A 15595-nucleotide genomic window follows, 5' to 3' on the forward strand; every position below is an offset into this window, starting at 1 on the left:
CATCAAGTAACCAATCAACATAAAAAAAAATTGGTCTGATGACAATGACATAACACCTAAGAACAAGGAATTACATAAAAGGAATGATAAAATAAAAACTGTAAATTATATCGTTGCCTCCTTTCTTCTTATGCAAATATAATTAGCAAAAAGAGGACGAAAGATCAGTTGTTATTTTTCTCTATTCATAGCAGGCTAGTGTATAGAAAATGTTTAAAGTTAATAATAATTATACGGCTACTACTATAGATTACTATAAAGTAATAATACAATCTCTTTATAAGCTGATATTTCCCTTTTTTGTATATAATTAAGAATGACAGATGACTGCCTTTCTGCTTGATTGACTGATTGTCATTTTACAACACAGACTTGTGTTTTGCACAGATTAGGTACCTATTCAACTTATTTCATCTTATTTTATGTAGTTGTTGTATAATCGATTATTAAAATTTTATTTTATAGTATTGTTACATTTAAATAAAAGGTGCAACGATGCTGAAAGTTATAGCTCGAACGGCGAATTTAGCTAAAACTCCGTTATCTAGGTAAATTTATGTTGTACGTCGTAATTTCGTCTTCATAAATTGACTTAAAACTATCCCCAAAATATGTAATCATCATATTCCTATGTTAATCTAAGTTATGGTTTATTTATTTATCAAATTTTATTTATATCCATTTATCCATTGAAGTATGATTACTAATTATTGAGAAATCTATTTTCATAATAGTAAACAAAAGTTATTTCATAACATAAGTTTCAGTAATTATTGTAATTTTTAGATCCCTCCCAGCATTCTCAACATGTGGCGCACGGTTGTCATCGTCAGCTGATCCAACCAGTCGTAGAGAAGCTCCTAAATTAGAGAATGAAACTGTTCTCACCCTACCTGAAGAGGCACATCAAAAGAATGCTTTGGAGTCTAATATTACAGTTCCCACAAAGGTAAGGTATCAATCTGTATATAATCTAATCTGTTCAAAACTTATACAACAACTTCTGTTAAAATTTAAATTTTCACATTTGTTAGATGGGCTTAAATGAAGGTTTTGCAGTATGAAATTATAAAACAACATAAACCATGATATTCTTACCTTCACATTCAGCAACTTTACTTTTTTTTATTCATATTGAAATAACAAATACACCCAATAGAAAGTGATTACTGTTTATAGTACTTTGGACATAGCGGGTCTATAAACATGTCTATGTAACATGCACTGCTATTTGTTTTATTTTTCTTTATTTTATTTTTATTTTATGGTGAATGTAACAGTTGGCTTAGATAATTTGGCTATTGCTGAAACTGTATGTAATGTGATAAGTAAATTACATTAGCCCATTTATTGTCACAAGATTTTCTTGTGAATTTAAATTTACAAAAAGTAAAAAAATTACATTATACTAATAATGTAATTTTGTAACTTATAAGCATTGAGGTCTTTTTACAGTAATTAATAAACTATTTTAGATTTGTTTATGGAATAATATTAATAGAAATTTGATCTTTCTGTTTTACAGGTTGATTTGACACCAGTTAGCGGTGTTCCTGAGGAGCATATCAAAACTCGTCGTGTTCGCATCTACCAGCCAGCAAAGAATGCCATGCAAAGTGGCACCAACAACATCCATCACTGGGAGATGGAGTTTGATACTCGTCAGCGTTGGGAGAATCCTCTCATGGGATGGACGTCCACTGGTGATCCTCTCTCTAATATGAAAGTTCAATTCTCCTCACCTGATGAAGCCATAGAACATTGTGAGAAGAATGGATGGACGTGGTACTTGGATGTACCTAAGACAGAGAAGCCATTGAAACCTAAAAGTTATGGTATCAATTTCTCATGGAATCGCAGAACCAGGGTCTCAACTAAGTAGATTTGTTAGTACATTGTTTTATTTAAATTCTAGAGATTTATAATGCCTTCTGGTTATAATAATATTACACAGATAACTGGTTGAAAATGTATTGTTTGATTATTTAATTCCTTTTATTTGAAAAATTATAGAATATTTGTTCAGTAGTATAAATAAATATGCAAATACTATGTTCACACTTTTAATTCATACTTACACACTGAAAATTTTAAATTGAAAATTTTTGTTGTGTATTGAATAACTACAAATATAAGCGTTGAGAAAAAATCTACTAGTTTAGACAGTTGTTTCTTTCCCTGGTTATTCTTACTATCTGTTTACTTTGGGCAATGTTACAACAATAGGTAGCAGCACCCTTGTATGTGATTATTTGTGATGCTCAGGAGTATTATGTCTAATCTTAATCATAACCGTATATCAAGCCTCAAGTCAATTAATCATTGTTCCGATAGATTGGTTTACGACATAGATTTGTAATGGATGATAATAGAATGGTAATTCCGCCTGGAATGGGAATCCTTTCCCTCTACAACATTGACTTAGTATAATGTACATTTACAACCTCTTAAATCGTCATTATTTAGTACATGTAATTTATTCATATTTAAAGGAGGGAACCGGGTGAGCGGTACCTCAGTTATTTGGTATCCACACCATGATATAAGCGGAGCTTTTCACTATGCAAAAAGATATGTATGAAAATACATATGTCTTTTAAAGGGCCAAGCCCAATATACCGTACCAATGTTATGTTTCGGTCGTAGGTATATAAAACCAATGCATTCTTTGACATGAGATAATACTTTTATCCTTGCAAGGGAATGGGGGATTTAGAAATCCTTATAGTCATTTTGTCTGTCTGTTATTGGGCTATATCTCAGCAATTTCTAGTTTAATTTGAAATAGTTTTGCATATTGTTGGCCCACACTTATTTCAGTGGAAATAATTGAAAAAATATTTCTATTTTACTTGCTAGGAGGTCCAAAAGGGTTCTACAATTTCAGAATTGTCTTACTAGAAATACATATTTAAGAAATTATAAAAAAACAAATCAAAACAAATTTAGTTATGCGGTCCAGTTTTTAAACAAAGTTATGGCCTATAATAAGAAATTACGTATTGCAGTATCAATAACAACTAATAACTATTTAGTTTATTTCGTATGATAAATGCAATAAAGGTAATTTTATCTAATATATTAGGTATAAGTATACATGTACATATGTATACATATACATATGTATATTTATGTACGGAATTCTTGGTGTATGAGGTAACTCGCACCTTACCGGTTTTTATTTTTCTCGTGCAAACTTCTAGCGCGTAGACTCTATTCCAAAATCTTTCCATAGATAGAGTGCCACGATTTAATACATTTTGACAGAACTTTGTTTGGATCTTGGAAATAGGTAGAACAAAATGAAATAAAAATAGTCATGTTTCTATATTTTTCTTTAATCATAGTTTTCAACATGGTTAATTTATATTTTGTACCTCGGAAGAAAATCATATTTCGCAGGTCTCACTTAAAGTTTTTATTTACATTTATACAATTTAAATATACTCACTTATGATACATAATTTATATTTGAATCATACTCAACGCATGCTTTAAATATTGCAATTTCACTAGCTACTAGGTAGTTTTACATGTACATCGTACATAATTAAATTATCAAGTTAAATACCTAGTTCCTAACAACCTTTTTAAGATAACTATAAGATAAAATTATGAAAAATTATTGCATCCTCTTCTTTATCTATGTACATAGTAATGAACAATATTTGAGAGTAAATCTATACTAATATTAGAACAATTTTATTATGCTAATTTAATTATTAAAATTTTCAATAGTGAGTGTGGCTTGTTTATTAAAATATCAAAGGGTTAAAAGCAAACTGTGTAAAATGTATTGTAAAGCGAAGTGGTACAAATTTTAATTATATAACGTGTCAGCGCCTAATACTCTAGAATAATTTGAAACAGGCTTCAAAAATATCTACAGGTACAAATTAATTCAAAAAGGGATTGGTCAGGATCAAATAGTACCTAAATTGAGATAAAATTTGTAAAATAATCGACATTTTGGTCCTTTACTAAATTGAGAAAATATAGGTTCAACTACAAATTGGAGTTTATGCTTACAATTTTCATAAACATGCGTACGAAATTTAAAAATTTTTATTTAATAGGCTTTTTCTTATAAAAAGCTAATACTATTTAATACATACATATTAAGACAAACCTCATTTTAGAAAGCTTATTGTTGACGCATGCTGCGTTATTTTTAATATATACCTATATATTTTTATAAAATAATGTAAACAATAGCTTATATTATAACAAATTTTAAAATTATAATAATACATCTCCAGTTAAAGCACTTTGTGCTACAAATTACTGATGCCTTGATTTCTACTATTAAAAACTACCATAAATCTACAGAAAAAAGACAACGAAGTGGACGGGCTATACAAATTTAAAATTATTAAACAATAAGTGAGAAAAAAGGCGATATTTTAATTAAACTTAATTCCATTTAAGTAATTATAATAACGAAGTAAAGCAACAAGAGCTTAAGGCCAATAAGCCATTTTGTAACAACAGAATCCAACAACAAAGCTTAAAATCGAAATATATTGTCTTTTAATTATATTTATAACAATTAAATTATTTTAATAAATAATAAAATTTGTGCGAATAAGTGTAACAACATCTACGGTTGATTAATGAAATAAAATTCGGAGTTATATCTGAAATGGCACGTTTTGAGTATAAGGCGTTCGCTGCCCGTGTTTAATGCCACTGCTCGATGAACAAACATTATAATATGAATAAATTAATAGCATACAATCACTCAGTTATAATTATGATTATTAAGTAAATAAAAACCCTGTATTGGGTTTCCGAAGATTCCTTTTTAATGTTTATATGACAAGTAGTATCAATATTATTTATGTTTTGCCAACATAAAAAATACAAATATGTTGCCAATAAATTAGTTCCGAGAATATCCACAATATGGCGAGGGTTTTTATTTCAACGATAGTAAATATTTACCTAGACATTTACGAAGACAAACATTGGGGCAGCGAATTTGTGCGCGGATGTTAGAGGCACTGGAAAATTAAAAAGATGCCTATATCTAAACGCATTCTACACTAATGGTACAAAAGAATTGTCTATCTATATTATATAGAGAAAATTGACTTTTCTATAAATTCATTTAAATATCATATTACTTTGTGTTCATAGCAGAGGATACATTACAATTTTTAATCTTTTTGATTAAGGATTTTAGTTTTTCACACCAAGATAGAACACGCAACTTCTACAATATATTTGTTCCAAATAAGTTTTAGAATTTCAATATTTATATCTAAATGTCGATTTAATTTTTTACTAAGTGACTGTTCATCAACAGCGTCTTTCGATTTTGATGGTTTTAGGTCGATTTTATTTACGAACATGTAGGATAGTTTACAATGAGAACAAAAAAAGAAAAAGATTGCCCTAATAGATAAGTTGTTTTACGTTATATTACTAAATTAAATTTACTGTCACAGGTATTTGAGAAAATATTCGTATTTCGTCATGACCAGATGCTCTTAGCCCATTTGTACATAAATATACCAGTGAGCTTAGGCCTAGAATTTAGGGGGATAGATTTTACAGATGATATTCACGACATTAGCCGATCTCAACCGATTGAATTCGAACGAATGGACTAAAAAGTTTATACACGTATTGAGCGAGTAATAGGGCTAACCCATCTTGCCACTGGTCTTATTACCTCTTGTAAAATATCGCTCCAATGAATATTTTTTTAAAAGATTGACTATTCAGGGACATGAATAAGTTACTTATTCGGAAAGTGATTGATTATCCAATTCATTTACGATTAACAGGTGTACAGGTTAACAATGTCACGTGTGTTGTTAGATATCACGCATATTACATGTATATTATATATATTTCTTGCTCTATCATAAATCGAAGTTACGTGTACTTCCTTTTTCTATATCGACACTATGTTATTCTACTTATTATTAAGATCATCAATTTTATCACGATTATTAATAGATATTATTTAAAAGCGGCTATCAGACTGTAAGATTTTAGCAGCCGGCAGTTAATTTCTATTGGTTACCGACATAGGTAAGTTGACGAATCAGTCGTTCTTCATATACAATTATAATTATATTTACAAGAACAAATTAATGTACAACCATCAATGAGACTGGTCTCAAATAGCAATCCTATCTAAATGAATGACTAAACCTTTTAATATATCGTAGAATCAGTACCCCGAGTGTCAGTTTCAATTTAAAGAATAAATAATGGTACAAGTATAAAAGACTTTTAAATAAAATATATATTTCCGTGTACATTCACCACCTTATATGTACATCGAAATATATTTATGATTAAGTAACATATATATATTGAAATTAGTAAATTTATTGCACGCTCTGTGTTGTAAATGTAAACCACTGTTATTAATAGTTGTATTGTAGGGTTTGTTAGTAATGGGAAGGTTAGTCCCAATTGCTATCAATATACCCTATCAGGTCGACCTTCTCGCGGTTCCCCCTGAAAACTATCGTTGAATTCGTCACGGTGGGCTTACTGACCTGTCTGTTCATCCTCACCTCTTACCTTCCACTGGTACCCCGCCAGTGTACACTGATAGCGCAGGCGAGGTTACCATGTCATTTTTACCCATTAAAAAACATAGAATTCAAAGGTCATATTACACTAATATAATATCATAAAATTAACAATCAAAATATAATTTTATTATTGTCTGTTGACAGAAAAGGCTTTGAACATGTGCTACGCTATAGGCGTAGTCTGTAGCACCGCGTAGCTGTAGCGCCTACGCTTTATCGTATTATGCGGTCTAGTAAATTCATCCGGCGATTTACTCTAAATACGTAGGTAATAATTTATTTCACGGCAACGATAAAAAAATCGTTTTAATACGATGATATAAAGGAGTAAATGATTAAAACGTTTGTTACGTTTTTTACAAGAGTAACGTCATGTCGTATAGGGAAATAAAGGATATGGCCTGGGATAGAGCTGGCTGGAGGAAGATGCATGAATTAGTTGCACCGACAAGAGGAAACTCTTAAATGATAAAAAAATACCTATTTTTATACACAAGGACATTGGTTTACAAATTAATTTAAAAATATTGCTTCAATTTCTCATTATATTATACGTAGTATTATTAGTTATTCCCTGCTAGTACTTGTTTATTGAGAGCTGTTTTGTACTGTAGCTAAGGATCGTTTTTTTAAGATGATTATTTTTCGTAGGAAAACATATTCAGGAATAAAAACCATTCACTCGGGGCACTGTTATACAATAAATCACTAAACAAGCGCATCTAGAAATGAATCTAACACTAACAGCGTGTTATTACTCTTTATTATGTTGAATTTATTTAAAGTATTGTAATATATATTACGAATCAACGTTTGCAGTAAACATATTGTTTATATATTTATTTGAAGGTATCTATTTTATCTATGTAAATATATAACCTCATGTTATAATTTATTGAAGTATTTGTAATTTTCTGAAGTATCATATAACATTCGTAATTGTTATAAGTATATTATAAAGCTTATCGGAATTACTGGTGAGATACATTAAAAAGTTATTGCAACATCTCTGGAAGTTCCCGGTTACTGTAATTGCGGCTTTGAAAAAGTATTTAATTTCTAATTCATTATGGAGATAAATAGACGTCGTTTAGTTTTTTTCTTCAAAATTCGTTTTCTTTTACTGTTGCATTATTTACTGGTGCTGTTAATATCTTTCCCCCTTATACATAAAAACTAAAACCTTCTACAAATCTATTTTAACTGTTACACTGTTTTGTCACTTTCTTTGAAATTGTAAAATTAGAAAATGATTTGTAAATTATGTAAATATTTATTATTGTTGTTTCGTTTTCTGTTTGGCACTATTACTGCCCATTCACTACTTCTTATGCCATTATGTTAGGTAGACTGAAAGAAATCTTTTAGAGATAAGTTCGTCTTTACTTATTTTGTTACAAATTTGTTGTATATATATTTATATTTAGTGTAAAATATAGATATAAAACAGTTCAATAGCTAAAATAGATTTATGAGAGGTTTGACGTTTATATGAATAAGGCGGTATGTTTAAAAAATAAATATGGACAACAACTCTATGATAATAATACTTTTCTTCACTGCTTTGGTTAATTATTATACTAATAGGTTCGCGGGAGGCTAAGTCTCGGCGGTTGCTTTACTTTCCTTGTCTTAATTACCTCTATCGGTATATTCATGAACATATTTTGACTGTATTTATATTTTTTAATTATGTATATAATTTGCATTGGGTGAAAAATACAGTGTACATAAAAATCAAAACTATTTCAATTAGGAACAATATTAAAGCAACACAGACAACTTTGGCAAACAGTATTGTGTAATATCCAGAACTAAGACACGTCGACTTATCTCCTTTGAAATGGCCGTCACCTCTCCGCAAACGTGGGTAAGCTACTTAACATTAAAAATCACATCTCTATCGAACTGGGCCGTTCGGTGTATCACTCGAATTTCTGGTGCGCGCGTGCGTGAACACAATAGTTCGATACTCGAACATCTTACGGACTACTTCAATAGGTCGCTGTCGAAGCAGTTAACTTATTTTGACACTAGATTGTTCATCGGTGGCGTCCTGAGCCTCGTCAGGCTCGGCGGGAGATCAGCTGGGCTGTTCGTCGCTCTCGCGGTGGACTAGCACGCGGACCACGGTAGGGGGCGCTGAGGGGGGCGGGGCCGCGTCCGGGGACGCCTCCGTCACGAGGATGCTCACCTCGCTGTTGGCGTGCGGCGACGGAGTTCGCGCCTTCATCAGCGCCGGCAGCGGCGCCGCCACGTTGGGCCGCCGCGCCGAATTCCGCCGCGAACTCAGACGAAGGGAACCTGCGGTCGATTGGTATCTCTAACTTGTAGATAATTTTAGTAGCTCTCCGTAACAGGAAGGAATTGGGACAACATGATCTGTCATTATTATTGTTCCATGATAAATAGTTAAGAGTAGGGTCCGAGATAGACCTAACTGAAGGAAGATAACTTATAGATTAAAAAATAAAATAAAGTGGTCAGAGTGTACTGTAACAGGAAAAAACTTTGAAGTACAATTGTCTTATCGATTATGGTCACCATAAAAATATTATGGTCTATATTGATTCAATTTTAATATAACTGTATGTAATAGAAAATGTAAATTAATACCATAAAGTAACAACAACCAATATTTGCAAAATTTAATAAGAGATCACGTTGTCGAGATTCCTATTAGAGAAGGCCTTTTAATACGGACGGTAATCATGCTGAAATGTACAATGGCACACACAGGCAGGTATTTTTATTAGGGTCATGTTATATATGTATATAGGTATGCTATTTAAACTACATTTTTATTTCTTTACATGGTTCAATAAATAAAAAAAAATATGTAAAATGGGTACAAATGTCGAAAAAATATATGTAGTTACGGATGTATAATATGTAAAGATAGGATTTTTTTCAGATGCGTTAATAAAAATTTTTACTTATGTTATTTTGTATCTGTGTCTATAAATATAAAAATAGCTTAATAGTACTTATTTAGGCTGAAACTGTTGTCCCCAATTATATAACTGTAATATTTCAAGAGTATTGGCGTAAACTGAGAAAATTGAAAGAATAATATTCGGTATGTACTTTGAAGAAATAAACTTTATCTTTGATAAACAAGCGTAATATATCAGTTGGCCCGCCAAGTTTCAGCCACAGTAGACATTTACAAATAGTTGTTATGACATTCACGTGAAAAGAACTTTTATTGTGAACTGTGTTTTTATGTTCTATTTTACTGGGGAGTATGGTGAGTGCTTCTAATGTTAAGCGTATGTAATACATGATGAAATGTAACAACGCGCATTGTTGCTTCACGGTAAAAATAGGACAATATAGTGTAGCCAATATTAGTTGGGAACAATTTTTTGATCGGTTTAATTCAGTTAGAACGGCTTTCTCATATCCTTTACTTTTGTGTTCTCAAGATCTCGTTATGTATTATTATATACAATAAATTTGTTATTTTTTTGTGTGAAACGAATAAGAAATCCATTAATATGTTTTTTTAATTACGGTTCATTCCAACATTTAACACGTTAAAACGTTATTTCTTAGGTTTTAATTTTTCTTATTAATGATCTAGCTTTATTTATTAATAATATATTAAATATTACTACTCAATACCATGATAACAATAAAAAAAAACATTATTTAAAAATAAAAGAAATATTGAAAAATAAATATTATTATCTAGCTAGGCTAGCTACTATATATTAAGTTATTTACATTTGTTTCCATAATATTTTAAATTTACAGATAAAAAACTGTTAGTTCTAGAACATTACAAATATTAAAAATATTAGCAAATATAAATATACGTTGCTATGTAAATAAAGCTTGTTCTTTTCATCTTCAAACAAATATAGCACCCATGCCATAAAACACATTTCAAACACAACACAGTCTCTGTGTGTTGCTCAGTAGAATTAAAAGTTACACAAGATATAATAAAATTACATCAAAGGCAACGCAAGCGGTACCTATTTTACTGACATCACAATATATTTTAAAGGGTGACTAGCAAGCGATCATGCAAAAGCCCTAAAAATAAAAACACACATAGTCACTCATCAAAGGTTGCTCATCTATAAATTTTGTAGAGTTAATTGATATTTATATTTTTGTTTAGCCGATCGATATTTTTTGTAGATTATCGGTATTCTATAATAAATAAATATTACCTGTTTAGAATACCCATCATCTACACAATAAGAGAAGCAGGTTTACCATTAACATTTCTACTCAAATCTTATATATTTGTTATTTTAATATACTTGTATGAAAATTCCTTGTTACATGTTTTAAATGTTTGTTCACGCTAATCACCGAAACCGCTCTAGCAATTTAAATGAAGTTTTGTAAATGGATATTGTTTGTTCCAATTTAAGAGATAAGATAGTTTTTATGTCGGTAATAATGGGTCCAGTAGGTAGCGATAGGGCGGAAAACAACTTTTGCCAGGTCAACTATAAAAGTTAATAGTAAGCCTTCTATTTTGCAACGGAACATGTCGTCACTTGCGACTCTAAAAAGACGTCATTCATTCTTTAGTAATTTTTTAATATTAAAATGACTAAAGAATATAGATAAATATTTTTAAAGTCGTAGTTGGTTTACATATTTTAACGGTTTAATTTGGTTGATAGATATTTATATTTATTGCCAGTTAGCAAAATTGCCAATTTAACTTTAAATTGTCAGGTGTCTATATTCAATTTATTTTCAGTTGCATCTCATTATATAAAGGGCAGAAGAACTACTCCCGTAATTTTGTATTATATACGCCAATGTTAATTCTAAGTAAAATACTCAAATAATAAACACCCTGACATTTTCTTTAAAAATATACACAACTTTGTTATCAAAGGACCAAATAATCACAACGGCGTTGCGAAGCTACCGAATAAAATGTCTAGTTCAATTTTCTAAGGGAAGAGACACGGAAAGCAAAACATTACATATGAACCTGCGCGTTTCGGGCCGCCGTCCTCGTCGACCGCGTCCTGGTGGCGCAGGAATATTGGTAAACCGTACGCTGACCGTCTACGGGGCGGGGCCGATTCAGAACCGCTCGCCACCTGGCCATAAATACCACAGAAATGAATGAAATAGCAAGGCAGTGTATGAACACGCGTATTGTAAAATTACCCATAATCTATCACAAGACTTAATTGTTTAAGTTCTTAATGAATGATGAATATAGAATAGTATGATGACTTGGTGAGCAAAATGAATCGATTGACCAGTTTTCTTCGTGTTCGGCATTAGTATTATTAAGTTTGCTTTTTCAATGGCCATGGTTATTTGCCTTGGTTATTCTACTTGATTCAGTTCTGTGATAATTACCGTTGTGGAGAAAGATACCAGTATCGGAGCATACGGGATCACTGATGAGCTAATCATGTTGTGACTGATGACATGTAGACGGACTTGCGATGCAGAAACGTCTCATATTTAAATTGATACCAGGCACGATATTTTGAAAAATTAAATGCTTACAATGGGATATGATGATTTTTATTTTTTTATACATTTAGATACTTGTTCATATGCACTTATAATCTGGATATATTTTTTTAACAAGTAGATAGCAAGAACTATTTATTTATCTCTTTACTTATATTATGTACCATTATTTAAGTTATGGGTAGGCAGAAAGAATCTAATGCTAATAGGTTCTAGTATCCTACCATAGGCGTTTGCATTGTACAATTTCGTAATTCTTTTTAACTTGACTCACTCTGATAAGCCAGTCTAGATTTCCGTCACTGTCTGTTTCCACAGCTGCCTTTGCCCATGCACTTTCTTTTATTTTCTCTTAAATATGAATGTAGCTTACATTAATATAATATATTTATCTTATTATGAAATGTCAATGTAGTTGCATCAAATCTCAAATATTTTTGATGTATAAAAATTACCTGATCACCAGGAGTTGCTCCTGGTAGTAATAGAAGAGGTAAGTTGAGCCATGCTCCTCCTAACTCGCTCAAATCAGAGGCGTCCGAAGCCCTAGAAGATTTTCTACTGGAGGCATGGGAGCCTCTCCGTACATGAAGCAAAGCGCTAAGACGTCCGCCCCAACCTCCACCAGGCGACCATTTCGTACTTTCTTCTTCGTTTGATGGACTGCGATTTTTTCGTCTGTGAAATTTATACCACAAAATTGACAATCTAGTTCATTATTCGATTCATAAATCAACGTAGGTACTATAAATAATTTATAATCAATTTATTTCTAGAGACAGATATGGAATTATGCCTTAATATGAAAATTCAGATTGTAAAAATGTTCAAGCCTATAGGCGTTACCACTTTCCATTAAAGAGCTGTTAGTTCCTTTGCTTATTCTAAGTATTATAAAAGAAATTATTGGGGGATGTAGTGAAAAAATAATAATAAAAAGTAGACATTAACAATTAATGAAATACGAGTAAGTTAATATGAATTGTATAGATATACACTTACTTGACATATTCCCTCCACGTGCGCTGTATCATACGGGCAGCTTTATCTTCTCTCTTCCATATCCGAGTCGAAGATACTATCTCCAACTCCTTTCTTGTTGGAAATTGCTTTTTAAACTTTATGTCCATTTGTTCTTGCAACTGCCTGAATGTATCCGTTTCTTCTACGTGACCCAGCACGTGTTTGACCAACGCATGAAGGATATCTAAGCAGTGTATTTTATTGCCTTTGGCTATAGGGAGATTGAAACTCACGAGAGCTACTGTATTCGGCTTGGAGATACCCAGAGGTGGGTCTAGAGATGCTATAAAATCTGATAGCTGGACAAAGCTTATGAATTGTGTCGCGTGCGGATCGTACCTGTATAGAAAATATAATATTATCAATATCTATCAAAATTGTTCCAGTTATTTTTTTTTTATTTAAAACTAATGTTCAGCTACATACTTGGACCACCTAATATAGAACATCTCGAGATCATCTTCCACAATACCAATTTCTTCCTCCTGGTGTGCTTGATTAAAGTTCTCGAGTATGATAGCGATGTACATGTTAATGACGATCATGTAACTGATTATGATGAAAGACGTGAAGTAAGTAATAGCCAAAAGTGGGCTTCCGCAGTTCCCATTGAGGTGACCGTGGTCCCCCAATTCACATTCGGGCGGTTGGATCATGAGCGATGCTAACACGTCATTCCAACCAGCAGATGTCATGAGACTGCAAACACAAAAAAAAAAATATTACGTATACCAATAAAAACCAACGATATTAGATCAAATCCATGCGTGAAACGTACCGAAAAAGCAATTGCATACTCCTTCCGAAAGTTTGAAAATTAACAATGTCGTCCAGGGCTCCTTGTTCCTTGACGTGCCCGAACACGGACATCCCGATGATAGCATATATGAATGTTATCAATGCCAACAAGGCACCGATGTTGAAAAGGGCTGGCAATGATACTACTAGCGCGAATAGCAACTTCCTAATGCCTTTAGCGGCCTGAAAATGACAGAAAACATCATATTAAACATCCTTAATGCTCGTCAGGCGAGTATAGAAATAACATGGGTCTTAGATGAATTTTGAGTTCGAAGGATAATAAAATAATAAATAAGTTATAACAATATCTACGAATATACCGTTTTATGTTTAAGTTATGTATTATCCTTCGAATGAGGATACAGATGAGTTTGAGGCTTGTCAGTCTTGTCAATTATCTAGACTAATCATTAATTACTAGCTGTTTTCCACGGCTTTGTCCGCGTCTACTAGTATATAAAATATACTTAAAGCCAGGATATAACTTACTCCTGTACCAAATTTACTTCTATTTCACAAAAAAAAAAAAATCTCCAAAACATCTTTACAAACATTCACATTTATAATATAAGTAGAATTATTTTCGCGCGAAATATTTTTTTGGTAGTGCGTAGGTGTAAAAAAAAGCGAGCGGTAAAAACTCCTAGTGTGGATCCATGTTGATATACCATTTGATTTATTTACTATTAGCTACTGTCTTCAAAATACATGTATTGTCTTTTGTTTCTAACTTTATGCCTTTCTCGTACTCGTGTAACTGTAATTTACGTTGGAGCATTGTGAAACTAGGGGAAAGAAATATCTCTCTGTTAAAGCATTTTATGTTATTCTAGCAATCCTAAAGGAATAGTTGTTAAAATTGATGATTGGTGACATATAAAAGTAGAGTATATATAACTATTATTGTTTATTATTTAATAAATAAAAATAATAGTAAATCAGTAAACTACAATAATATTCTACTACGTAGTAATTATTAGAAAGCCTATCATAATTATAACCTATTTTATTATGTTTCAATTTCTGCTTTATCTATTCATAAATAATTATGTATTGTTAATAAACCATTAATCAATAATAAATTAATAAAATTATGTATATACTGTATTATATAGTATGTATAGCAACATGATGCCATTTAGAACTAGCAGAGATAGTAAATATAGACCGTTAAAACTCAATTAATCAATTTGAGAGACGGCGGTGTTGCGCCTGCCACTTAAGATTTCAAAATATTCAGTGAAACTTGTGCAAGATAAGTTAAATATTGGCAATTTGTTAACTGTTATATTCACGGTAAATAAATAAAGTTTCAATAACTGTGACAGATAATGAGAAGATATTTATTTTATATTAAAATTACCCATAACAATATTCTACTATATGATATGTAATTAAAATATTCTAATGCATTAATATAGGTTTTTTTAGGGATTTTACTTTCTTTAGATACTGTTATATGTGATTCATAACTATGCACATGGCGCACTTCATATTTTTTAACAAACAATCGTTTTACCTATATATAGTAAAGTTATTTTTAATGCAATATTAGTTTTAGTATTAGTAAAGCGTTTCAAAAAGTATATCCATACCGACTGTACCAATAGCTAACAAATTCACTTCAAAAAGTCAACTTCTAAAGTAGGTTTTTAATTTTACTCTGTTTTGTCTATATATGTATTTTACACATAAAATATGAAAATATCAAAATATTTTCGTCAGTATTTTATGTTTTTTTTTTT

At 31.3% G+C, this 15595-nt stretch overlaps 2 protein-coding genes across 8 annotated transcripts in view; one reads left to right on the plus strand and one right to left on the minus strand.

The window, feature by feature from the left end:
- The first annotated feature begins 374 nt into the window (after window positions 1–374).
- On the plus strand, window positions 375–2052 carry LOC113521575 (NADH dehydrogenase [ubiquinone] iron-sulfur protein 4, mitochondrial). The gene is made up of 3 exons (XM_026907140.3): window positions 375–548; window positions 787–949; window positions 1526–2052. Exons 1-3 carry the CDS (start codon window positions 496–498, stop codon window positions 1880–1882), a joined length of 573 nt encoding a protein of 190 aa, XP_026762941.2. The 5' UTR covers window positions 375–495; the 3' UTR covers window positions 1883–2052.
- A 1265-nt stretch (window positions 2053–3317) lies between these two features.
- The window catches only part of LOC113521796 (sodium channel protein 60E), a 211514-nt gene continuing 199236 nt past the window's right edge, over window positions 3318–15595 (minus strand). For 5 of the 7 annotated variants that reach the window (XM_052899904.1, XM_052899905.1, XM_052899907.1 and 2 more), the window contains 6 exons: window positions 13828–14030; window positions 13476–13748; window positions 13029–13388; window positions 12482–12704; window positions 11527–11638; window positions 3318–8861 (listed from right to left, as the gene is read on the minus strand). In XM_052899904.1, the coding sequence (XP_052755864.1) occupies window positions 8641–8861; window positions 11527–11638; window positions 12482–12704; window positions 13029–13388; window positions 13476–13748; window positions 13828–14030 (1392 nt within the window). In that variant the 3' untranslated portion in view covers window positions 3318–8640. Of the gene's footprint in view, window positions 8862–11518; window positions 11639–12481; window positions 12705–13028; window positions 13389–13475; window positions 13749–13827; window positions 14031–15595 lie in introns of all 7 variants that reach the window. The other 2 variants (XM_052899908.1, XM_052899909.1) reach the window with 2 other exon arrangements.

Source organism: Galleria mellonella, unplaced genomic scaffold (genome assembly GCF_026898425.1).
Source record: "Galleria mellonella isolate WM207_F2 unplaced genomic scaffold, CSIRO_AGI_GalMel_v1 utg63, whole genome shotgun sequence".
Taxonomy (NCBI): Eukaryota; Metazoa; Arthropoda; class Insecta; order Lepidoptera; family Pyralidae; genus Galleria; species Galleria mellonella.

Coding starts and splice junctions, on each gene's coding strand:
- LOC113521575 (XM_026907140.3), top strand. CDS start 496: ATGCTGAAAGTTATAGCTCGAACGGCGAATTTAGCTAAAACTCCGTTA. Junction 549..786: donor GCTAAAACTCCGTTATCTAG/GTAAATTTATGT, acceptor TGTAATTTTTAG/ATCCCTCCCAGCATTCTCAA. Junction 950..1,525: donor ATATTACAGTTCCCACAAAG/GTAAGGTATCAA, acceptor TCTGTTTTACAG/GTTGATTTGACACCAGTTAG.